General features: G+C 45.6%; 2 protein-coding genes and 1 non-coding gene across 10 annotated transcripts; 1 reads left to right on the forward strand and 2 right to left on the reverse strand.

Moving 5' to 3' along the window:
- Window positions 1–614: 614 nt before the first annotated feature.
- TIA1 (TIA1 cytotoxic granule associated RNA binding protein) lies at window positions 615–17,497 on the reverse strand. Of its 5 annotated transcripts, none has more exons than XM_067312538.1 (13): window positions 17,371–17,497; window positions 11,873–11,969; window positions 11,192–11,290; window positions 10,594–10,648; window positions 10,390–10,422; window positions 9,059–9,146; window positions 5,372–5,447; window positions 5,108–5,216; window positions 4,174–4,269; window positions 3,999–4,083; window positions 3,023–3,146; window positions 2,747–2,886; window positions 615–1,911 (listed from the first exon to the last, which is right to left on the reverse strand). In XM_067312538.1, the coding sequence occupies exons 1-13, from the start codon at window positions 17,394–17,396 to the stop codon at window positions 1,788–1,790; spliced, it is 1,152 nt and encodes a 383-aa protein (XP_067168639.1). In that variant the 5' UTR covers window positions 17,397–17,497; the 3' UTR covers window positions 615–1,787. The 5 variants fall into 5 exon arrangements, with proteins under 5 accessions (XP_067168639.1, XP_067168641.1, XP_067168642.1 ...); XM_067312540.1 differs by having other exon boundaries at window positions 11,192–11,286; window positions 17,371–17,472; XM_067312541.1 differs by lacking the exon at window positions 17,371–17,497 and adding an exon at window positions 12,297–12,314 and having other exon boundaries at window positions 11,192–11,286.
- A 447-nt stretch (window positions 17,498–17,944) lies between these two features.
- TRNAG-CCC (transfer RNA glycine (anticodon CCC)) lies at window positions 17,945–18,015 on the reverse strand. The gene has a single exon. It is a non-coding gene; the product is annotated as a tRNA-Gly (tRNA).
- Window positions 18,016–18,139: 124 nt separating this feature from the next.
- On the forward strand, window positions 18,140–21,646 carry PCYOX1 (prenylcysteine oxidase 1). Of its 4 annotated transcripts, XM_067312451.1 has the most exons (6): window positions 18,140–18,236; window positions 18,322–18,528; window positions 19,092–19,266; window positions 19,682–19,893; window positions 20,285–20,437; window positions 20,784–21,646. In XM_067312451.1, exons 1-6 carry the CDS (start codon window positions 18,146–18,148, stop codon window positions 21,440–21,442), a joined length of 1,497 nt encoding a protein of 498 aa, XP_067168552.1. In that variant the 5' UTR covers window positions 18,140–18,145; the 3' UTR covers window positions 21,443–21,646. The 4 variants fall into 4 exon arrangements, with proteins under 4 accessions (XP_067168552.1, XP_067168553.1, XP_067168554.1 ...); XM_067312452.1 differs by lacking the exon at window positions 20,285–20,437; XM_067312453.1 differs by lacking the exon at window positions 18,322–18,528.
- The last annotated feature ends 2,198 nt before the right edge of the window (window positions 21,647–23,844 follow it).

Consider the following 23,844-nt stretch of genomic DNA (forward strand, 5'->3'; position numbering starts at 1 on the left):
TCCCCCCGCCCTTACCTGGGCGGCCGCGCGCGCGCCCCCCGCTCCGGCCCGGGCCGCCCGCGAGGGCGCTCAGCGATCGGCCTCCGCCATGGCGCCTTACAAAACACCGCCGGCCCCGGCTGTAACGGCGCCGCCGATTGGGCCGCCGCGCGTCACGTGCCGCGCCGCGGGGCCCGCTGGGGCGGGTAGTTCGTGGCGGCGGCGCGCAGGCGCAGTGTGGACGAGCCCCCCCCCCCTTAACAAAAAAAGGGCCGATTCGGGCCTTTTCCTCCGAAGGGGCCGGGTCTCCTGCGCGGGGGGCAAGGGAGAAGGGGAGGAGGCGGGAGGGCGGCCCGGAGCCGCCCGGGAGGGGTAACAAAAGAGAGCACACAAGCGGGTTCGTTTGCTTTGGATTTTCTTTTTTTTTTTTGCTTTTTTTGCGCTTTTTGAAGGCTGGTCAAGAGGTAGGATAGAAAGATTCTTTTTTTTTTTTGGCCTCTGAACATTGAAAAACACTGTGCCCGGCTGGGCCTTGCGGCTCCGGGGGAGCCCGCGGCCGAGCCCGGCGCCTACACATACAACGCTACCGTGTTCACAGCTCTAAGCGTACAGGTCAAAAAATCAAGTCGACTTACTCTACCCGAGTAAAATTTACTAACAGTAAACAGCAAGACTGATTGGTTTTCTACATACAACTTTGAGGTTTTTTACAGTTAGGTAAAAACAAGAGAGGATGACTTTGTATTCCAAAACTAACAAAGTGTATATTTGATATCCACATGCAAAAAACAAATTTAAAATCTTATGCATAAATCATGTCAAAGGACTCTGCATCCTACCTTTAAATAAGGAAACATACAAAGTTTGCTAACTTTTGTGCAAAATATTAATTTGCTAAAATATTTTACATAATCGGTACATGTAAATGTAGAAATTGATAAGATAAAAAACAAGCTGGTTCATAGGTATTTGTCACATTTTAGTAATAGTTGTAACAGGATTTCTTATATTTCCCAGTACACATCACAAAGTTTTTCACCAAAGATAAAAATCCTTTAGAATAAGTCCGACAGGGATTTCTCTAGGCACCTTCTCACATAAAACACAATGTGAATAAAGTTAGATCCATCTGAGCGTTTTGCAGACAATTTAGCGTCGAAGACCGCGCTTCCCCATTTCATGATAATTTAGGTAACTGTCATAAGGCAAAGACAACTCTGAAAAAATGTTTCGATACAAAATGATGTAAACTAATAATTTATAGTTGAAAACCCGGTATAACAAAAGTGGAGAGATGGACGCTTTATACAATAGGCTATTTTAAAACAGACTTGTGCAAAGGCTGAAGTCAAAGCATCTTCAGAATTCACACCGTTTTGGCTTTTTTTTGTACAACTGCTTATAATACATTTTAAATCATTAGGAATGCAAACTAAAACTGCACACTACTTCAGAGGAAAAAAAGTTTGACATTGTGCAATTTTCTGCCCCAATCTTAAGTGGCAGTAGTCCCTGCATTTGCTGTGTTTCAAACGTGGATCTTAAGAAACACATATCAAAAGGAGGAAAAGAAGGCAAAAGTTGGCAGACATCCAGCATCTAGGTTTTTTTGTGTGTTTTTTTTAAACAATGTGGATGACAGTTTCATGATTAAAAATGCTCTCTTTTTTTTTCTTTTTTTCTTAAATAAATACATTGTATCTGACACTTGCACTGACTTGATCTGGTAAATCTGTTCGGTAAACAAAGGCTTTACAACGCTCCTTGTAGCCTCAAGCCCACCAGTGTTCGGTTTCACAGTCTTTTTCTCACTGCGTTTCAAAACCCGCCATGCGATATCCAGTTTGATTAGTTATCACGCTTCCGTTCTGCCCTTGAGGTGGTTGAACTCCATAGTTTGCTCCCATCCACGCTGCTGAAGACTGTGTCTGACTGTTTGGGGGGGGGGGGGGGGGGAATTATTTAATCCATTAGAAAAGCACTTCGGTTCCGAGGGAGAAGGTACATGGAGCAAAAGCAAGAGCAGACATGTGAGAGAGAGCTAGCGACTCCCATCTCGGCCACTGTACACAATTTCCTAATGCATAACCCAAGCTAACCAAAAAACGTTAAGATCAGAAATCAAGACAGTAGGCCACAACCAGTTTTTAAGGGCATGGTATTTTTCTAACCAGCGAGACAAACCGTGATGTTGGCTGGAGGAAATCGTCTCCGCATTGGCCAGGGTGTACCAGGGCAGACGGAACAGTGAGGTTTGCTGCCGGCAGGCCTCCCGGAAAGAGCCATTTCACCGTAGCTTAGAAACCAACACATTACTGCAGAGAGCTATATTCACTGCTTGCACTTGAACTGCATTTAATATCCATTGCTCAGGAACAAGACAACTGTTAGACCTACCGGCATCAAGTAACGGCAGCTGAATGAAACAGTTTTGCACTGCCTGCACAATTACCAAATTCTGAGTTTGAAAAGAACAAAATGTAGCTCTCTTAAAAGTTCAAGAAGAGTTTTAAAGATGCAGTGACTTGACTGGAAAACAGAAATTTAAGCGCTGCTCTCTAAAGGCAGGTCTTTGAAGAGAGCCATACCCTTCTCTATGTCCCTGAACACGTCTAACTGCAGACATCATCACTTGATCTCTCCGAGTAACAAAGGACCAGAACTTCATGGCAGCTTTTACGATGCTGTGGACTTTGAATTTTCATCTCCCCCTTAAGAAAACCCCATCACTTGGGATTTTACTTCTGGCATGAAAGCAAATACTCACTTAAATCCTTGCTGATTCCATGCTTGCCCATACATTCCATATGCAGGAACTTGCCAGCCGTTCGGCATGTACTGACCGATCTGCGCATTTCCATACCACTGACCCCACTGCCCATAAGCTTGTGGATATCCAATCTGATTCTGCAAGTACAAACACCCAAGTATCAAGCAATGCCTAAGAAAGCAGATATTTACATCAACTCAGGATACACCCAGCCCGTCAAAGACAGTAACTTTAAGCCATCGCCTTTGAAGTTAGCATAGGAATAATTCTGACCTGCTGGACTGGACTGATCATGTCGGGTGTTTCCTTGCCCCAGTAGCACTTCACTATGTGGCCTTCTATAGTTGTTCCATTGACAGAAACAATTGCATGCGCAGCACTCTCGTGGGAATTAAACCTGTTGAAATACAAGTCATGCCAATGTAAACAAATCAGTGAGCAACAGCTAGAAGTAACCCCAAGAGAGACCTCCCACTAAGAGCAGCACGGAAGTCAGGTTCTGGAAAAATACGAGTCTGACTGCAGAGACTTCTTTCCGCCATCCTTGAGGCGGAAGGCAGCGACTGCCAGGCTACCGGTTAGTTTTCCTTTCTCAGTGTCATACTAACTCGTTCCGCTCTCTCTCATAAGCAAGTTAGAAAATGTACCAGCATGGAGAGCAAGTCGTTTGTAACTATTTTTATTATCGGGAGCCTATTCAACAAAGAGATAAAGATGGTTCTGGAAACCATGTTGAAACTGTACGGTCTGCCTCAGCAATTCAACTGTGAAATTACAAAAAAACAGGGGGGGTTGGCGACTAAAATCTATTATGATTAAGTGTACTGCACCACTGATAAGTAATTGAAGACTAGCCAAACTAGTCCATACTTTAAATACCAATACCAAACATTAGACTAAGGTTGTATCTTCTGGTTAGAAACAGACTCCCGACAGCTCACACCACTGGCTCAAGGCATCAGCCACGCAGCTATAAATGCAACACTGTTCTTTTACTACCACAGGTTGTTTAAATTGGGCCAAGGTTTTTTTTTCGACTAGCTCCAAAAGCGCTTCGAGATGTGATTCATTTGCAGATCAGGCCACAGTTAGAAAACACAGCTGTAAAGCATACTCTTAAGCTGGGTGTGCACCAACCAATGCTCCACTGTGAACAAAGGCACGAGAACCCAGAATTCTTACTATTTTATCAATACGCTATCCCTTGTAGCTACTTTGTGTACCTTTGCGTAACTACACGACAACCTACCGTACAAAGGAGTATCCTTTATCTGGGAAGACTCGAATTTCCATTATCTGCCCAAACGGAGAAAAGGTCTGGCGCATTAGCTGTTCTGAAGCAAGAAGAAGTAAGCGGCCAAAATTAGATGATCGCAGTGTTGTCTACAGACTTTCAAAGCGTCAATGTTTTGAAGACACCATACCTGTCAGACCCGAGGTAACACCTCCACAGTACACAGTGCAGTTGCTTGGACTGGACTGATTGACCACATCGTCATAAGATAGTTGTTTGGTATTTGCTTAAAGAAAATTTTAAAAGCTTTTAAGTTGAGCAGAAACCTCTTACACAGAAATCTGAATCCCATCCAACAGGCCTACAATAAGGAATCAGGCTGCCGGAGTCTGTGACTAACGTTAACTGCGGTAAGCATTTTCTCCTGCGTATCTCGGATCTGGCCATCTCCCTGACCCACCGGCAGTGGTGAATTGACATCTGAAACAGATACTGTCCCTAGACCGTCACTGTATAAGAAGCAGAGCTGCAAGCTCCTGTCAACCACTAGCTTTTTTTCCCCCTCATACACGAGACATCTGAGCACAAATTGCAAACACTGTGAAAACAAAGGCACAGCAAAAGGGAAGATAGGTCCGTAACACGTGATCTCCAGTAGTGGCCGCAAATTCCCATTATAGGACAGGTTGCTCGTGACAGGGACACTACCGTTAATTTAAAGTCATGTTTTAGGCTTATCAGGTAGGTCAGATACACCTGAATTAAAACCTCTCTAACGGAAATGCTTTCTTTACACACAGTCCTGCTTGCTGTCTATCACAAGTGGTAAAACTAAAACTGAGGAAACCATGTTAAAAAATAAAATAAAATCCTGGCTTTCTTGAAAAAGAAGCAAGCTACCCAACTAAGTGTTTAGCAGCAGGAGAAAACCAGCTGTTGGTGGTAATAATACATTCATTTTACCTAAGGAAGTTTCAAGAGTTTTGAAGCTATTCAAGAGTCTTCACTTTTGAGCACCCACCTTCCCTTCCCCCAGAATCTCTAATGCTTAGAACTAGCAAATTTCTCTTCCTCCCTATGCATGTGGCAGCACGTTTGGAAAGACACATAACTGAAAAACCTACATTCATAGGTACTCTTTGGAGCTGGAGGTTTTCTTGTCGCCCAGTTAGTTCTGATTTGCCTTCCGCCAAGCCACTGACCGCCCATCTGCTGGATAGCGTTCTCTGCATCCTGTCCACAAGAGAGGGAAAGGGGGAAAAAAGCCACCATCAGCAGCTCTTCCTGAGGCTGGTACAGTTAGGCACCAAAAACACGCATTCCTTGGGGCAGCTATTCAAAATCATCATCCGCTTTTCAGAGGAATCCCAGACAGCGCTGCAGCTTACCCATTTATTGAAGAAGGAAACAAAGCCGTATCCCTTAGATTTTCCCGTCGCCATATCCTTAACCACTCGTGCATCTCTAAAAAGCAGAAACAATAGCCAGTTTAGCATCTTAAAAAGAAGACTTGAATAAAATGAAAACTTGAGTCACACGTACAGCTTATTTTCATGTTTCACCTTTACTAAAGCGAACTGTTTATTGCACCAGCAACACAGTCAAAGCAAATCTCTTCTTTTCTAAACAGAACTTTACTAATGTTTTGTCAGGTAATAGCAAAATTAAACTTAATTTTTTAAACATGCAAATCAATAGCTTCTCTAACAAACGTATGTACTTTACAACAGTTGGCTCCCAGTTCAAAATGCTTTTACATATTATTAAGACACTAAGCATGGTCAAAGCAGCTATTCAAAAGCATCACTCAGGCCACATAGCTGACTAACATTAGCTGAATGGCTCTCTTTAACCATGCAATTTTTAAACTTGCTACTTGCCAACACATTCTACCTACTCATTAAAAATATTAAATAGAAAAAATGAAAAAAGATAGGAATTAAAAGGCATACGTCGCCTGTTAACTGAATTCTTTAATTTTCTCAGGTCAATTCGTTACCCCCTTTTTGGACTGTGGGCAGCTGTAAATTTTGAGAAATTGACATTTTCAGAAATTATTGAAGAAAATAAAACACTGAAACATTTATGTTTTAAACTACATATTACAAAGAATTTAAACTGCAATTGTAAAACAGCAATCAAACAGGACTGATTGGAAACTACAAGATATAAAAAGGCAAAAAATTTATAAAAGTAAATAAGAAAACTACAACGTTTGTCCACTGTGAACTGTAGCTTGTAGTTAGCCATGGCAATTCTGTCCATTCTTCAGAGCCACTCTGCAAAATAACCAGAGCCCTATTATTTGAGATTGAGTTAAAAAGAGAACCCAGCTACAATAGCTAAACCCCACTTGTGGAAAGTCAGTCAACAGTGTTTCTCAGGCAATTTGCGCACAAGTTAGCCACGGATCGAGATGCTCTCGTGTACAGGCCACCCTCTCCTCCCCTCCTTTGCCCCACACATACAAGCATTTCAATAAAATAAAATGAAATAAAACCAGTCAGAAAGTCATGCAACGTAACTTACGTCTGTATAAAATAATACGGTTCAGAGAAACTAGCGTAACATGTGCACAACATTTAGCATTCCAAGACTGGCAAGAAAAAGTCACAATGAAGAGCAGGTTTTTACACGCTAATTTTTTAAAGCCTTACAGTAACCACAAGTACCATATTATAAGCCTAATTCCTGTATGCATAAGCCCATAGCACTTGCATCATCACTCAAAGGCCCAAGTGAAAAAACAGGGAATGAAAAGTCATTTCGTTACTCCTTGTAAAGAGGGGGTACGCTTTTTCCTCCTGCCTGAGTTTGAATTTGGGTAATACGTTACAAATTGCCTGAGAAGTGCCACTTGGGCAATCTTAGGAGATCAGTTTGTTCTGAACAGCCTAAAGAGGGAGGGGGGAGAAACTCATCTATACTTACCCTCAACTGAAAACTTTGAAAATAAGACTTGAGAACAAGTGAAAACATGCGTACAGCAAGCATAAAAGGAAATCACAATGAAAGTGTGCTTTTATAGAGATTAAAAAAATCAGATGCAAAGAATTACCAAAATTTCTTATGTGCTAATCATGCAGTAGTTCAACCTTGATTTCATAAAATAAGATAAAAAAAAAAAAAAAAAAACACAAAACTCAGTTTAATACCAATGAAGGCAATATTAAAAAAAAAACAAAAAAAAAAAACCAGGAAATATTCCATTAACACCACATTTCCAGAAACTAGTCGCTGACCAAGAACAGTTAAACTCAAGTACCTTCATTCTACCTCTTAAGAAACAGTAGCAGTATTTTTTCAAGTTAAATTTAAACCGGTATAAAATCAGGTCCATTCTGCTTTAACCCCTCAGATTTGGAACAAGAGCTTGGAAGAGTCGTAACAGGGAGAATTCTTAAACCCACGACTTTCACGGGAGGAAGACAACCGCATTTCATTTTGGATGGTCAATTTAAACCAGGGCAAACCGCTGAGGTTTCAAATGGTTAACTCTGCAGCTGTGCGCTGAGCACCCCAAGAGCAAGAGGGTTACTCGCACGCTTCCCCACCGCCACCAGGGAAGAGACGCGTCACTTTTTGCAGGGCCTGGTGATCAGCTCCATCACTACGCAGCGACAGCTTTAGGTCCAAAAAGCTCTTCTAGAACAAATGGGGCAGCGGGCAGTGGCCCACGAAATACAGGCTGTGGTCCAGCGTTAGGCACTATTTTGTACTTCCCCAGCTAATATTCAGAAGTTACTTTTTGCTTCAGGTTCAGAAGAGGTTTGGTTTGGGGGGCTGTTTATTCGTTTAAGAGGACTGTTCATTTAAAGTCACATCAGAAACCAAAACCTGACTAGTTCAGGGGAAATTCTCTTTCAAAGCTCCATCACATTCACACCAACACGTCAGTCTACTACTAGCTCCCTTTCACGCTCGCTCCAGCAGCCAAGTGCCAGTTAAGACCTCCTTTAGAGTCCCTCATCCCTTCCATCCAGACCGCACTTGGCCATGAGGACTAACTGACTCTCCTCATGAGCCTGACCCTCTACATTTCCAAATAACAATTACAAAAGATGTAGTCAAGCATTATAGTTCTCTGAAGCAAGTCACATTCAGATCACATTTTTTTTTTTTTTTTTTTAACTTCATCATAAGAGGAAATCAAGCTGGCATTAAAAGAATAATATACTGGACTCTGAGGGGAAAAAAACAAAAAACAAACTTACTTCAATTAAATGCTTCACTACACAACACTCCAAAGCACTCTACGTTCTCTTACATCACCATCAAGAAACTTCAATGTCCAGTACAGACAACACTACAAGGAAAATTAATGGTTTACATTTGGAGGATGGAATGAATGAACTGCTCCTTACTCTGCTACATCCTGACTATGCCAAACTGGCGGGCAGACACCTGCAACCACCGTTCCCAATTTGTAACACGTTCGCTTGTTACACCATTGCTCTACCCAACGGATGGGTGCAACTCATTTACCCAAGGTGCCCCACGTTTTAGGCTGAGCCCCGTAGGTCAGGGGCTTATGCTTACACAGGGCCAACACTTGGAGGCCACTCTAGCTGCAGCCTTCAGATGCCGCAACAAGTCAAGCGCTAAAAGGGTTTACTTGTGGGAATGGTAATTTAACTACAAAAAACATATGCTACCGGTGGCCCGCACACCACGGCTAACAAAAATCCAAAGCCTGACGAGACGTGAACATGCAAACGGACTCAATCACAAACTGTAACGAGTGATATTTATCTGATCACTGGGAGGGCAAGTAATATACAAAACCCAGGTTTGTAAGTCAAATTTTTCCAGTGTTACTTTACCGAACAATGCAAGGAGTATAAAACCAAAGCAAGTTGTATGCAACTTTTTTAGTAAAGCAGAACAAACTTCTGTGAAGAAATCTGGTTGTGCATCCCTGCTTAACACCCAACCATTCAGACTCAAGTCGTTGTATGAACAGATGAATGTGTATTCCTGCTCTGTGACAACTTCAGCTTTTACTTACTGAAGTATAAGGCTGCCTCCATTTAAGAGATAACTTTTAGTTTATTTGCCCAATGGAAATTACTTACGATATTCTTCCAAATGGCGCAAAAGCTGCTTTTATATCTTCAGTAGTAATTTCTGGACTGAGGTCTCCAACAAAGACATGGAAATGGTCTTATTGGGAAAAAGAAAAAAAGCGATCTTAAAGTTTGAAGACCACCCTTGACAACACAAACAGCATAACAATGTCACATAGCATTGATTTCCATTTATTAAAAACTACATGAAGACTAGAGTTCACTACGAACTACAGAATTTACTGCTGTTCGTAACAGATCCGCTGCTTGGCAGCACTACAAAGTCAGTAATTTTAAGGGTAGTACTGTGACATATGGTATTTACATTTTGTATTTTATAAACTGCTTTTAAGACCAGTCAGCATTTACCACACAAAGTTTTGAAATATCTACTTAATATGCCAAGACTACATGAAAATCTTACTCTTGGTATGCTAGCGTTAAACTCGCATACAGTAGAGTTCACTAGCTATGCAAAATTTTACCAACTGAAATGTCTAGCAGTTTCAAGAAACGCAGAATAAAACTTACTCTAGAGCAGCACGTATTTTCAACCTAGCTACAACGTCTGGTTTAAAACCATATTTTGTGAAGAACAAATCAAAAAAATACCTTGCATTGCAACAGTTTGCTGTTAAAGAATTTGAGTTCTCAAAAGCCAACAGTTTTGGTTGCCCAGCCATTACACCATGTGAATCCATGTGAATTCAATGTATGTGAATCCATGTGCAAGTGAACTAAGACTGAAGGCAACAGAACGGAAACAGTAATCCCTTCAATTTATATCAGATCCATAAAAAACACGCACCGAAGAGAAATAAAACCCTAAGGATTGTTCCACTACGATCAAACAATATTTCACATACCATCTTATCAACATACAGACTTATTTGTACTACAGCAGCTAAGAAACTTTAAAGTCCACTTTGATGCTAATGTAGTTTAACCCCACCTCTCTAAAGGACTTCAAAGCTTGCTGAGAAAAGCAGCAATACACAGGGTTGCCATGAAGGGGGAACGAGGTACCCGGTTCTGGAGAAAATTTAGGTACTCCCAAGGAGCCTGTATCAAGTAGTGCATACACCAGCCTTAAAAGAAGCTAATAATTGTGCCCTTATAGCAGGGGAAAAAAATTTACAATTGCACTCATAACAAATAGCTGAAGATTAGCACCAGAATTAAATAGTGGACAACAGATCATATTCTGATGCAACAGGGAAATGAAAGGGAAGTCTTTCCATAAAAACAAACAAAAAAGAACAAAAACCCCATATATAGCTTCAGGTGGTTAGTGAATACCCTCGAGAGATTTCATTTTATGTTTAAGAAGATACAATTACCTTGTGAACGCAGTGTGTTGACAACGGTACTACCTGATGACAAAGATTAGATTTGTTCTTAAGTTTATTAACACAAACACATTAAATAATATCTTAGGATTACGATCAAAACATTACTGCATATAATTGTACGATGCTTATTGTTTATGTTTAAAAACTACTTGTACAAATAAAACAGTTACTCAAAGCATAAGTGACACTTACTGCTGGTATCTTTCTTCTGGCTGCTGGGGGTTGTTGCCCAGTTCACTTTGACCTCCTGCAAACATTAGTTGCTAATGTTAGATCGAGCAAATTGGAACCAAGCTCAGACACTACCAGCATTTAATTCTGACGCTACAGGGGAACCAGCCGCGCAAGTCTTGGCCGAAAGCTTAAGCGTAAGACAAGTTTCTCAGCAGAGGGTTCGCTCTTCCAAACTGCATTCTACTTGCTAAACGCAGAGACGGTAAACACACCTTGTCTGGATATTTTGTTTGGTTGGGTGGACTTTCCTTTTTTTGGTTTGCAAGGACAGGGGAAAGCGGAATGTTATCCTGCCAGGGTCAGGAGAGTTAAAGTATTCCTTATTCCCATTACCTCTGCTCCCTCCCCAATTCTACATCCCAACCCTCCTCCGCACTCTTCCTACACCAGTAAAAATTGCTTTTCCTGTTAATCCCGTCACATCAAGAGCTCCAGGTGAACAAAGTGTCTAACGTTTGCAATGTTTCCATTTCTTCTCGAGTGATATTTCATGCACGCAATCTGGTATAACCTGTGTTTTTCCACCGCAACTCACCCTGTAGACATGACAGCTTACCTTACCCATTATCTTCCGGCCATTCATAGCAGCTAGCGCTGCAGCCGCATGACGATGCTCATAGAACTCCACAAAACAATACGGATCATTTCCAGCTGTCTGATGAAAAAAAAGAAAAGATTCATGACGAAAATCTCTTCAAACTTTAGCCTCATTATTATACTTGCTGCCTTATTCATTACATCTAAATGCCTCAAAACGGATAGTTTTGGGGGGGGTTTTTTTACTGCAGACTTAGAGAACAGTCAATGTACCAGCAATGTTCCAGGAGGCTCAAGTTTTGCTTCAAGAAGATAAACGTGTGGTGAAAAAGAACTTTTCAAATACAATTTAGAATATCCAAATATATTAATCTGTTCAGTCCCCTTTAAAATATTCAAATGTCTTTAAATAATATCAGATATGAGGCAGAAATTATGCCATAAGTACAATACTACCATCTCCAGTCTTATTTTATATACATATATATATAAAAAATAACTGTATAATATATAATACTCATTGTATAATATAATATCATAATACATATGTATATATACACATACATACATACACACACACATATATATATATCTATAAAAATGTGTTATAATACATAATGTGGTAGAATTCTGAAACGTGCAACTACGACCTGAAGTTGTTAGCTATCAGGATTTGGGAAATAAAGGTAAAGGCTCTTACATCCATTATCATTTTGCAGTTTTTGCATGGTCCGATCTGGCTGAACAGCTGGAGGATTAGGGCTTCAGTCACATCTCTTGACAGGTTCCCCACATATCTGCAGGATTAAATAACAGGTTAGAAGTGCAGCTGTCCCTCCGTTTCATTCAGTCATTATTGAGATGAGAACTAGGAACTGCCATTGCCTTGCAAGAGAATTATTGATGGTCCAAGCCAACAAGCACAACATACAAGTTTAGAACTTCTCCCCCCCAGAAAAGCCTTTCAGGAAAACCAGGTCTTCCAAAAAAATCCCACCCTTCAATTTAGGGCAATATTCCAGTATCATCATACCAGAGCACTGACTGGAATTGAAATAAAAAAAAATTAAAAATAGCAGACAACATTCTCCCTGTATAACACTTGTCAGAAGGGTTGAACTTACGGCTCAGGAAACCAAAGTCGTCTCTTGCTTAAAAAACAATTAGCCACAAGTCTTGCAAACAAATTCCCTGTAGACAGACGCTGACCGTGCAGATCCCTACAGGATCCGTGGAGTCGGACACAGCAGGCCTCTCTGGATGGCCACAGAGGCCTCCCAGGAAGATCTCTTCCCGGGATACGGGCCTTGGGGAGGGCGGTTTGGCACAGCACCTTACTGACACCCTCGGACCTTCCCGTCGTTCCAGGTAGAAACTAACTTCCAAGAGCATCTGCAATCTCCCACCGAGATCTCCTTATCCACGCATGGCACAAACACGCAGCAAACAGCTTTGCAAGACAGAGACTGAGAGTGTAAACACAAGGGGCAGGAGAAAGAGAAGAAAAATAAAGATGAAGCCCAAATTCAGCAAGTTTCTTAAGCTCACATAATCTGGAGAAAGAGCAGTATCCACGGTGCGTGACGGTTAGGAATAAGTACAACCCGGGACATAAGAGCAAACCTCGTGCAGGTCATCCATCCTCTCTTAACCCCTAGCACAGCAGCTCCCGAACAACACGGCTCCAAACACAACTGGCCAGCGAGCGCCAGGATCCCAAGGGAGAGGGATGCCAAGCAAACTCGTTTAGGAAACGCTGCCTGCAACGCCGGGAAGCAGAGCCCTTCGCAGAGCCGAGCACCACGAGCTCTGACGCTCCGAGCACAGAAACGTGGGACCCGAAACGCAGCCCGCAGTAGTCACCCAGTCAGCCCAGGCCCTGGGAGCGCCGAGCGCCAAACCTGACGCTCCAACCTGCTCTCTGACAGCCGAGCAAACGCTGCCCGGAGGTTCCTGGCTCCTCTGACCTCCAGCCCTTCCGCGCTGGCCTGCAAAACCAAGCACGCGACACGACTGCATGCTGCGTCTTGGAGCAGCGGGGCAGAAACCTTGAACTGACGGTGGGAGGTAACAGCCCTTGTCCTCAGTACCACTGAAGGTCTAAAATCTCGCCCCAGTTTAAAGCGGAACAGAAAGCCAGGTAGGGAGAGCTGAGCCTATTAATTTGATTCCTGCGTATAGAAATAGCCGTCAGGATAACTGTACGCAGTCACTCAGTAACCACAGCTTCCCTAGCTGCCCTAATAGCTCAATCTGGGGTTTCGCAAGCATATTACACGCTACTTAGAAGTCAGTTCCCCTTAGTACAGGGGTACGGTTCGAAACCCTATTTGCCTGAAACAAAGGTGATCAGGTGTGGGCATCCCTCCCCTCCCTTCACTTGAGGCCCAGCCTAACCCAACACCAGCTCTCTGCTCCGGCAGAACCAACCCCCTGCTCTAATTTGGGACTTTTGTGATACTTTTACAGTCTCAGCAGCGGAGAAGAACACCAATCAACGTGGGAAATTTTTTAAAGATCCCAAGTTATAGGGTTTTTAAAAGCCCCCAGAGAAAACAGCTCGCAGAAGCTGCAAGTCCGAAGCCGCAGCAGCTCCTTTCCGCAGAGGGAGGCTGTGTGGCAAACCATGGCATCTGCAATGAGAACCGGAGCCAAATCATCCTGCTGAAACCACGGCAATCAAAACAGCCGCCTTCCTGGCCTTGATGCAACAGTTGCAGAGATGTTGTAAGAAAACAAAAAGGCAGCAAAGGCAGCACAAAGCGGCAATTGCTCGTGTTCCCGTCAGGTCCAGAACACCCTCACTGAAGAGGTGGAGGCACTCCGCTATCTGATTGAGCGGAGGAGAGAACGGGAGAACAGGCCGCTCGCCTCTGCTTTTCTGCCAGAAATGACACAGTAGGCTACGTCTAAATAATTTTAACAACTCCCTTAGGCATGAGTCAGAAATGTGCTCAATTTTAAATTGGTACGTGCTCCAAGTTCCACCAGAATCAGACCTCAGCAGGCTTATTATCACTCAATAAAGCACGTATTTCCTGGACTTCTACTGCTGTTTCTTAAACACAGGAGGTTTCAGCGCACTTCTGTTAAAACAACTAACTTTGTGCTTGATAATGCTATGACATTCTATCCCCACATCAAGTTCGACCAATAGTGACAACTATTTAGACTCCCTCCCGTCCCCCTTTTTTAATATTATCACAACTGGGATAATGAATAAGCCAAGACGCTAAGCGATGACGCCCTAATAAATCTACAGCTAGAAGGTTTTATTAGCAGTTTATTTGTAACTGAAAGTCTCCTCAAAACAGTGTCTACCTTTGCACTAACACTGGATTTTCACCTTGCTAATTAGATAGTTGTCTTATTAAGTACTGCCTGTCTGAACATTATATTTAGCTGGGGATAAAAGAAACAGGATTTAGGTAAGCAGACTCTGACAGCCCCATGAATCTTTGCATGACCAGGACTTTCAAAATGCATCCCCAAAGGATCAATTGCAGCAACATATGTATACACGCACACAAATATACGCACACACGCATATATATATATGTACAATTCCATATTATGCGTTGTCCTGTATTTGTTTCTGCCCAAAGATAAAGCCTTCCATTAGCAGACTTCCTGAATTTCTTAAAAAATAATAAAGACATCCCTTAATGGGCGTGCAAGTAGTAATGACACGCAGAACAACAGTGGTAATGTAATTCAAAGTTAAAAGCTTTTTTCTTTTATTATTTCACATTGTAATCTTATTACCTGTAACTGTACATCTGCTACCTGCTAGCGGTTTTTCAAGCCACTAACTGACGAACTACAACATAATCCTGAAGCGCTATCAACCGTGCCAAGCTTTATGGGGAGAACAAGGAGCTGCAACCCCCAGAGTAAGAATTCCCATGTTATTTTATCTGAGGTATTCAGCAGCGAGTTCAGGCTACACTTTCTGTGCTACATTTGGGCTGCATTTCCAGAGTCTTCTGCCAGAATTTCTTTGCAGCTCTGCTTCCATGCAACAGAGACATGGGCCAATAAAACATACCTGGACTTTGTCCTGCAGGAGTTGTACAAGAAATAAGTGCGTGCCTAGGCAGTACAGATGCCATCTCATGTATGACCCTTCCAGGCAGGGCCAGCTAATACTCCACCAGGGAAGAACAGCTCTCTTCCACATGAGAACTGCACCGGCTCCTGCATCTTTCCCATCCCTCTCGCTGTTTCCTGCTAACTGGATTCTCATTAATGGACCAGTCACCGTTTATTTGCAGAGGAAGCACTGTACTATACAGGGCAAACTACACAAGGTAACTAAATTCCTTCAGTGCGCATTTATCAGTATAGGTCTTCTTGAAAAATATTACCAAACTATTGGGTGTTAGCACACGATGATCTTTCCATACTTAAGAAGCAAATTAAACGTACATGTATTACACAAGCATATATAGATATAAATAAAATACAGAGAGGAGGTCTTTGGAAAGTTCAAAACCACTGATGGTTTTGTAACTGTTCTTCCAATGTGTATTTGCTGCAATTGAGCAGTGGCTTTCAAAACAAGATAGCTGGCCATGTGAAAATGAGCTGCAGCAATTGATTTACTTGAGTAATATAGCTCATAAGGCGATTCAAAATGCTAAGACTTTAACATTCCCCTTCAAAGAAATGGGTTACGTGGAAATTTAAAAAAAGTTATTTCTAACAACATCTGGTATCAGTTCCAGAAAAACTATTTAAATATGCTAAGGGAACTAAAGAAGAAAAAGCATACATGTTGGCAGACACCCAAACACTTTAGGGGCCTTCACGATACACCACCACAACGCAACTGAACAGAGCAACGTATCCCCCACACAGATGGAATTTCTGTAGCACTACCTACAGAAATCCTAGTCCTCTCAAGTATTTAACACACATTTCAGACCCAAGTTGGAAACAGATTAAATTTAGCTGCATTTCACTCTTCCAAGCTGCTCATTATAAACCCAATCTGTGAAGTTCAGCTAATGACAACTCTCCATATGACATAAATATTTCATTCAAAGTGTTTCAGAAAAATATAATTCTCGGTACATTGTTCAATAGTTAGTTCTGCAGCTCAGAAACTCGGCTGGGTTTCTGCAACAAGCCACATGTGCTCAAGGACAGATCATTCATTCTCTGAAGCACAAGCTGTGCGCTGCTGAGATCATTAGACTCCAGACAACAATTTCACGGGGACAGGAAAAAAATCACTTCTTTAAATAAACACGCAAATATGGCGTCAAGAACAAGGAGGTCTGAGCCACGTTTGCAAACTCCAAGAGCAGTTAAAATGGAAAAGCTAGAAAGATAATGGGTCCGCGTACATCAAGGGACGTGGTGTTTACCACTAAGGAAAGCCTGCACCAGAGAAGTTGGCGCAGGTCATGTTAAGAGTCTTGTTTTCCCGCACGGGTAGTCAGCCAGGCCATTCATCAGCCCTTGGGATACGTGCAGAGCATCACCCAAGGGCAGAACGGCTACTTTCCTCTCACGTCGGGAGGGAATCTCTCTCCCTCCTTTCGTTCCTCCTCTCAGCTCCGCGCATCCTGGCACCGAAACAAAGGTAACAGCGACAGCTCGCGCAGAGGTGGGTCGGAAAGGCCGACAGGCCTGTGACCGCACCGATCTCCGAGCCTAGACCAGGGAAGCCACTCCGCAGAGCGCCTGCCAAGCGGGGAAAAGCACACGGAGCATCTGCGCTAGCGGCTCTGCCCTGTGCTTCAGGGCGGGAGAAAGGGCTGAGGCGAAGGCCAGGCGCCTTCGAGAGCGCAGAGGGTGTCGGCTCTGTCACGAAAGCCGCTTTTAATTAAGGTAACCTCACTTATGCTTTTAGCAACACGAGAAGCGGCCCTAGAGCTACAGCTAGCTCCTCTGGAAATAACAGGCTTCACCAACAGCTGGACAAGAGCCTATTTCAACCCCCCCCCGGCCCGGTTTCTTTCCGCCCAGCTCTCGGCGGGGCCCCGGCTGGATGAGGCGGCCCCCGGGCCCAGCTCGGCGGCGGCCAAGTCTAGCTGGCTGCTGGCGGAAACTGCCGCGGGGATGAAAACGGGGGGGGCTGCGGGGCCGCCTCCCCTCCCCCGGGCCGGGCCGGGCCCCGAGCGCGGCGGGCGGCGCTGAGGGGAGCCCGGGGCCAGGAACAAAAGGCACCCTCGCCCCCTCCCCACTCACAGGGTCTTGGGCATTTCATCCTCCATGGTGACGGTGATGGCGCCGCCGCCGCCGCTGCCCCCGCCCGCCCCGGCTCTTCGCCGGCGCCGCGGCCCCCTCAGCGCCTGGGCAGCCCGAGCGCCGCCGGCCCCGCCGCGCCCCAGCGGCGGACAATGCCCCCGCCGGTCCTCGCAAGATGGCGGGCGGCGGGCGAAGGGGCCCGGCCGGCCGAGAGGGGGAGGCCAGGCGCATGCGCGCAGGGGAGGAGCCAATCGCCTTCGTCCCCTCCGGCGCCGGCAGGCGGCGCAGGCGCGACAGCCTCCCGGCCGCCGCCGCCGCCGCCGCCGCGCCGGCTCTGCGTGCGCATGCGCGCTACTCCCCCCCCCCCCCCCCAGCTTGAGGGTTTCCCTCGAGCCTCCTTTTCCGCTTAGGCGCTTGTGCTGTCCAGTACCGTTTGCTAAGTGTCATTTTTAATGTTTCCCACCCCGCCTACATGGGAAATCAACGCGCGGATCGAGAAAAAAAAAGGAGTATGTATATAGAGATATTGACAAATGAAAGAAAATAGCGATTGGAAAAACCAATTAAAAGTATCTGCGCCGCCCGGGAATCGAACCCGGGTCGCAAGAATGGGAATCTTGCATGATACCACCACACCAGCGGCGCCGTTAAAAAGCCTTCCCGCCGCGGCGCTGATGAGCGTCCACCGCCGCGGGCCCGCCCCCTGCTCCGCCCCATAAAGGCGCTGCCGCCGCACCGTCCCGGCGCAGCGGAGCCCAGCAGAGCGCAGCGCACCATGCGGGCCGGCCGCCTCCTGCTGCTCCTCCTGGCCGCGCTGTGCCCGCGGGCCTCGGCGCGGGAGCAGCGCGCCGCCCCCGGCAGGATCGGTAGGTGGGGCGCGGGGCGGGAGCGCGGCGGGGGCGCGGGCGGCGCGGCGGGGGCTCAGCGCCTGCCGCCCCGCTCCGCTCGCAGCCGTGGTCGGCGGCGGCATCGGCGGCGCGGCGGCGGCCTATTTCCTGCGGCGGCAGTTCGGGCGCGCCGTGCGCATCGACCTCTTCGAGCGCGCGGCCGTGGGCGGCCGCCTGGCCACGGTGCGCGTGGAGGGCCGCGACTACGAGGCCGGGGGCTCCGTCATCCACCCCCTCAACCTGCACATGAAGCACTTCGTCAAGGAGCTCGGTGAGTGGCGGCCGACCGCCGCGGGGCAAAGGCTCCGTTTATTTACTTTTCCCCCTGAAATAGGGCAACTCGCCCCAATCCCATGACCGCTGAAGCTGGCGGAGGTGATCCCCCTCTCCTCTGGTAAATAACAAAAGGCACAAGTGTTTGCTGCCGAGTGTTTCCCAATCCTCGCCTTGCCCTTTCCCGTGCTGCAACGCTTCCCGCTGGCACGGGAACGCGAACCCCCGTGGGTGACCTGCATGCCGCTGTCCCGGCGCCCGGCGGCTCCCCAAGGACAAGGGTGAGCCTGTGCGGCTATCGCCTTCCTGCGTTATTGACTCGAGTCAAGGTAATTCCGTTGGAAAGGTTCAGAAGTCGCTTCAAATGACTATTTGGCTCAGGCTCAAAACCCAATTCCCTTTTTACCCTGGGAGCAAACTCCCACCTGTTCCCTCAGTTACTGCCCTTGTCACAGCTACCTTCCTGAGACAGCCGAGCTTAAAACCAAAGTACAACAGACCAGCTCAAAGCAAGCTGTACCTTTTGCGGTATGTTACTTCCCCCCCCCCCCCTTCCTCTAGGCCTCCCTGTTGCCCCAGGCCAAGGCAGCCTCGTGGGCATTTATAACGGAGAGGAGTTTGTGTTTGAGGAGAGCAGCTGGTACGTAATCAACGTTCTCAAACTCCTCTGGCGGTACGGACTCAATCCCCTGCGCATGTACATGTGGGTTGAGGACATCTTGGACAAGTTCATGCGGTAAGAGAGTCGACTTCGTGGCTGGAGGCCAACGAAGTCTCTAGAAAGTGTTTGGTATGGGATGTTCAGTCAGCCTGGCATTCGGGTCCTTAAAGAGAACTAAATTCCTAACCAGGCACAAAGTATTTATTTTGCTAGGGAAAGTTAGAGAAATGCTAAAGATGAGGTCCTTCTAGGCCTGTTATCACCTGGGCTAGGACTTGGCTGAAAGGGTGAGCCTTGCTGCCCTTGTGAAGGGCAGTGAGGCCCTGAGGAGTCATACCCCTGGAAGGCTTCCAAGGGTCTTAAGCTTCCAAAGGTGACAAAGATAATCAGCCACCACTTGACACTTGAAGTCTGTTATCGAGATGAGAGGCTTGGCTAGTGCATGCGTTCTGCAGCTGGTGTGAATGTATTTCCTCATTTCCGGTCCAAGAATCTATCGCTACCAGACGCACGACTATACCTTCAGCAGTAACGAGCGTTTACTTCATGCCCTTGGAGGGAATGACTTCACCCAAATGCTGAATCAAACCATTGATGAATCCATGCAGAAAGCCGGCTTCTCCCATAAGTTCATAAATGAGGTGGTTTGTCCAGCCATGAGAGTCAATTATGGGCAAGGTGTCAACATAAATGGCTTTGTAGGTGAGTGTTTAATAGGCTCTCCCCCTTGCGAAAGGGGTACGCAGGGTGAAATGGGTATGCATCTGTCCTAGGGACCTTGTGCTCTACAGGAGACACCTGCGCGTGTTAGGGCTCTTGCTCCTAGAGCTTGGGCAGACCTTGGTGGCCAGAGGGACTAAAGAGGTTGCCAAAGTCGTTGCTTCGGCTGTTCAGCAGTGCCTTCCCTTGTTGGGCTGCTGTGCTACTCTGACAAACAAGCACTTGCTTGCTGCTGTGACCTAGTGAGCCCTGTCCTCAAGCAAGCTGTGTGTCCCAGTGGGGTATTTTTTCCTAATTTCCCATTCCTGTTTCAAGTGCCCCCCTACAGAATGACACTGCACAAGCAGGTCTAACAGCCTTGGTTTCTTTGTAGGTGCTGTTTCCCTGGCAGGGGTAGAATCTGGCCTTTGGGCAGTCAAGGGAGGAAATAAACTTGTCTGCACTGGCCTTATTTATGCTGCCAAAGCACAGCTTATCCCTGGCACGGTTCAGTCCATAGAGCCAAAAATAAGACCAAACCCCGCAGGTGAGTTGCCTTTGCTTTCTGCTTGGGGTGGGGGAGAATGGTTAGCTCTTGCAGCTAGGGACTGACTTATGCTGGTGTCACTGCTTGGCTGCAGCTCCCAGCTGACCTACGCAACAGTCTGGGTTTTCTTTGGTCTTTTAAAATGAAAACTGGGCTCTGTTCAAGGCCTTAAATCGCAACACTGAGTCAGCTAAACTTGTATCTTCTTGTGAGCTGAAGCTTTTTCAAGTAATACAAGTAGCTTAAATGGAATGAAGTTGCAAAACCTATGTTAGAAGGATCAACAGGAATTCTTCCAGCAACAGAACAGGGTAACAGCTCTCTCCCCTCCTGCTTTTCTCCCTAGGGGACACAGTTAAGCTCTACTATGTCACTTACAACTCTACATCAGGATCATCAGCAGATATGTATGACATTGTTGTCATTGCAGCTCCACTGAACCGCAAAATGTCCAACATCACCTTCAGGAATTTTAACCCTCCTATTCCAGAGTTCTCAAATCCTTACCATCAGACTGTAGCGACATTTGTGCATGGGCGCTTAAATGCTTCCTTCTTTGGCTACCAGGACCCATCTGCCTTTCATTTTGGTGCCATCCTCACTACAGAGAATCCCAAACTGTTCATCAATAGCCTGGGGGTTATGTCTCCTGCTGAAAAAACACCCAGTGAAGAAAAGCTACCCTTGCGATCAGCTGTCTGGAAGGTGTTTTCAAGGGAACCGCTCACCAAAGAGCAGCTTAACTTGCTTTTTTCTTCCTATGACTCGGTCAAAGTGAAGAAGTGGCTGGCATACCCACACTACAGCCCCCCTGAAAAATGCCCACCTGTGATCCTCCATGACAGAATATACTACCTCAACGGCATTGAGTGGGCTGCAAGTGCCATGGAGATGAGTGCTATAGCAGCCAAAAATGCAGCGCTGCTTGCTTACCACCAGTGGTATGGGAACACAGACAAGATTGACCAGGAAGACCTGCATGAGAAGCTGAAAACGGAGCTTTGAGCTCCTTGGAGTCAAATGCCACTGGCTCACTAGAACATCCAGGCTGCTCTGCTGTGCACCACAACAACATCCAGAAATAGAGATCACGTACTGTAGCAGTCTAGCCACAACTAAAACTGATAAATGAGGAACTCTTCCAAGGACAAAGAAACAACCAACCAACTTAAGATAGATGGGCACCAGCTGACCAGATCAGTAGTGAAAAGGAAGAGGAAGCTTTCCCAAGTGAGCTGGCCCTGCCTCATGCAAATTCTTCCATCTATCCCTATGTAAGATTAAAAAAAAAAAAAAGAAAAACAACTTAAGCACCATTATTGACCCTAAGTGCCCTTCACAATAAGAAGACTGCCAAACTCAGGAGCTGTGTCACTGTGATTAACTGAGTCCTGCTCCTCTAGACCCATGCATGTAGCTTTCCCTCTCTGGGCATGTTTCAGTCGGGGGGAAAAGTGTTGTCTCTACACTGTAAATCTCTATGCCTCAACTATTTTCTTCGAGTGTATCAAACAACTTTTTCTTGGGATGGAACTGGTGCAGTACAAATCATGGATGCCTTAGCTTGCTTCCAGAACAAGTACTGTAACTTGGGGTGGTGGCTGGCTTGCCTCTATTCAAGGAAGCGTGTGTGTTGCCAAAACGGGTGGTAAGTAAGCAAAAGCACAGCATGTTCTTCACTTTCTCAAGCTTTAAAATGTATCTTGTTAGATGATCTAAAACTACAGGAGGGCACAACTTGGTTTTAGATAAACTTCCTGGAGAGTATTGTACATCCATTGACTGTATCTAATTTTGCTGTAGTACCTCAACCTTGTCTGAAGATACAGCAAACACTGTAGTTTTTCTACAAATAAAATTAATGCACTGTTCTGAAAGTAACCTAAAGCTGTTGCCTTGAGCTACTGTAAGTCTTGGTTACTCATGCTGCCTTGTCGCACGGAGCTTCTGCCTGGTGCTCAACCATCCAACTCTATTGGCTGACTCTTGTGCCGACTCCAGCTTTGTCCAGCAGCATCCTTAATGTCCCATGACTGGCACTACACTAATAAAACTAAGGAAGACTTAACAGAATGCAAATACAGGTACTGTTAATGCTTCTATGCCAGTCATGGTAGAAGAGCTGCTCTGCAGTAATTCCCTGCTGAGCGAGGGAGAGGAAAAGAACAGTTGTTCCCCTCCCAGCCGGTTGCAGGGGTGAGGCTGTGCCTGCTCAGAGCTGCCACCTTCCCTCCCTAGCTGACTGCCTCGGTGGGAGAACTATGAACAAGCCTCTAATAGCATTGCTGAGTGCTTGTTGTGCTGGGAAAGATTAACAGTTCTAATCAAAGCTAAAATGCTGCAGAACAAAAAGATGGGCTGAATCTCTCCCCTGGATAGCTGTAGGGTGGCTTACAGTCTTACAGCAAGTCACGCATGCATTGTTGTTGTACAAGCAAAGTTTTAGCAATTTACTGGCCCGATGTATGTGGTAATCAACTCCTGCTTATTTTGCAACTTGCAGAAGCGGCTTACCTCCTTTCAGATTGCTCGAAGGCTTCATGCTTCTGGGGCGCTCCTTACTTGCAGTTAGTGAACTCTGAAAAGCAAACTTAAGTGTTTTTGTTCATCAGTATCTCATACTGTACACCCACAGTGCTACACAAAACACTTCAAAAAACCTGAGGTATGTCTGCTCAAAACTTCTGAGAAAGTGTTTATGCTCTGCCCAAAGCCTTTCTTCTACCCTTCTCTTAGTAATGCTTGCACTTGGCAGGAGCTCTTAGTGGCTCTTGGCAAAGTGCTCAGCACCTCTTTGTTAGAAGTGCAGTAACAAAACAGAACATCCCTGGCAATAAGGACCTGTGAGTGGGAGGTTTGTTCTCAAAAGCAAATCCACAAGGCCAATTTCTATCTGGCTCTTATCTATAAAAATTCAGGCTGCTTCAGCTCGCGAGTGTCCCCTGCAGGCTCTGCTTTGTGCCACACCAAATAGCCAAGCTGTCCAAGAGCTTCAGTTCAAACAGGTAAGAAGCATCATGCCCTTTAGAAGATAGTGACAGAATGGAGCCCAAAGGGAGAAAATCATTATTTAATGATTTTCAGGCATTCAGGCTCCCTTGCTCTACACAAATAGCCTGTGTCACTACTACCCGAGGGCGAGTCTGACACTTTTTATGGATAATCAGTCCATCGAACAAATACCAGACGCAGCTTATTGCTCAGTACAGTGCTGTATTGCAGCTGTTTCCCCCGGTAAGCATCAGGCAAGAAATGTATGGGCAAGGAACTGCGAGGATGCCTCCTAGCTTCTAAGAGTAATTTTTCCTGCCACGTGGTACTGAGAATCTCAGCCACTCCAGCAATTCTCTGTACAAGTTTTAAGCTGTTCATTAAAATTAGTCTCTTAAATTTGTGACAAATGCATC

The sequence above is a fragment of the Apteryx mantelli genome, chromosome 29 (genome assembly GCF_036417845.1).
Source record: "Apteryx mantelli isolate bAptMan1 chromosome 29, bAptMan1.hap1, whole genome shotgun sequence".
Classification (NCBI taxonomy): Eukaryota; Metazoa; Chordata; class Aves; order Apterygiformes; family Apterygidae; genus Apteryx; species Apteryx mantelli.

Coding starts and splice junctions, on each gene's coding strand:
- TIA1 (XM_067312538.1), bottom strand. CDS start 17,396: ATGGAGGATGAAATGCCCAAGACCCT. Junction 11,970..17,370: donor GATGAAATGCCCAAGACCCT/GTGAGTGGGGAG, acceptor TTAATCCTGCAG/ATATGTGGGGAACCTGTCAA. Junction 5,217..5,371: donor TTTCCTTCTTCAATAAATGG/GTAAGCTGCAGC, acceptor TCTTGTGGACAG/GATGCAGAGAACGCTATCCA.
- PCYOX1 (XM_067312451.1), top strand. CDS start 18,146: ATGCGGGCCGGCCGCCTCCTGCTGCTCCTCCTGGCCGCGCTGTGCCCG. Junction 18,237..18,321: donor CGCCGCCCCCGGCAGGATCG/GTAGGTGGGGCG, acceptor CTCCGCTCGCAG/CCGTGGTCGGCGGCGGCATC. Junction 19,894..20,284: donor CAACATAAATGGCTTTGTAG/GTGAGTGTTTAA, acceptor GTTTCTTTGTAG/GTGCTGTTTCCCTGGCAGGG.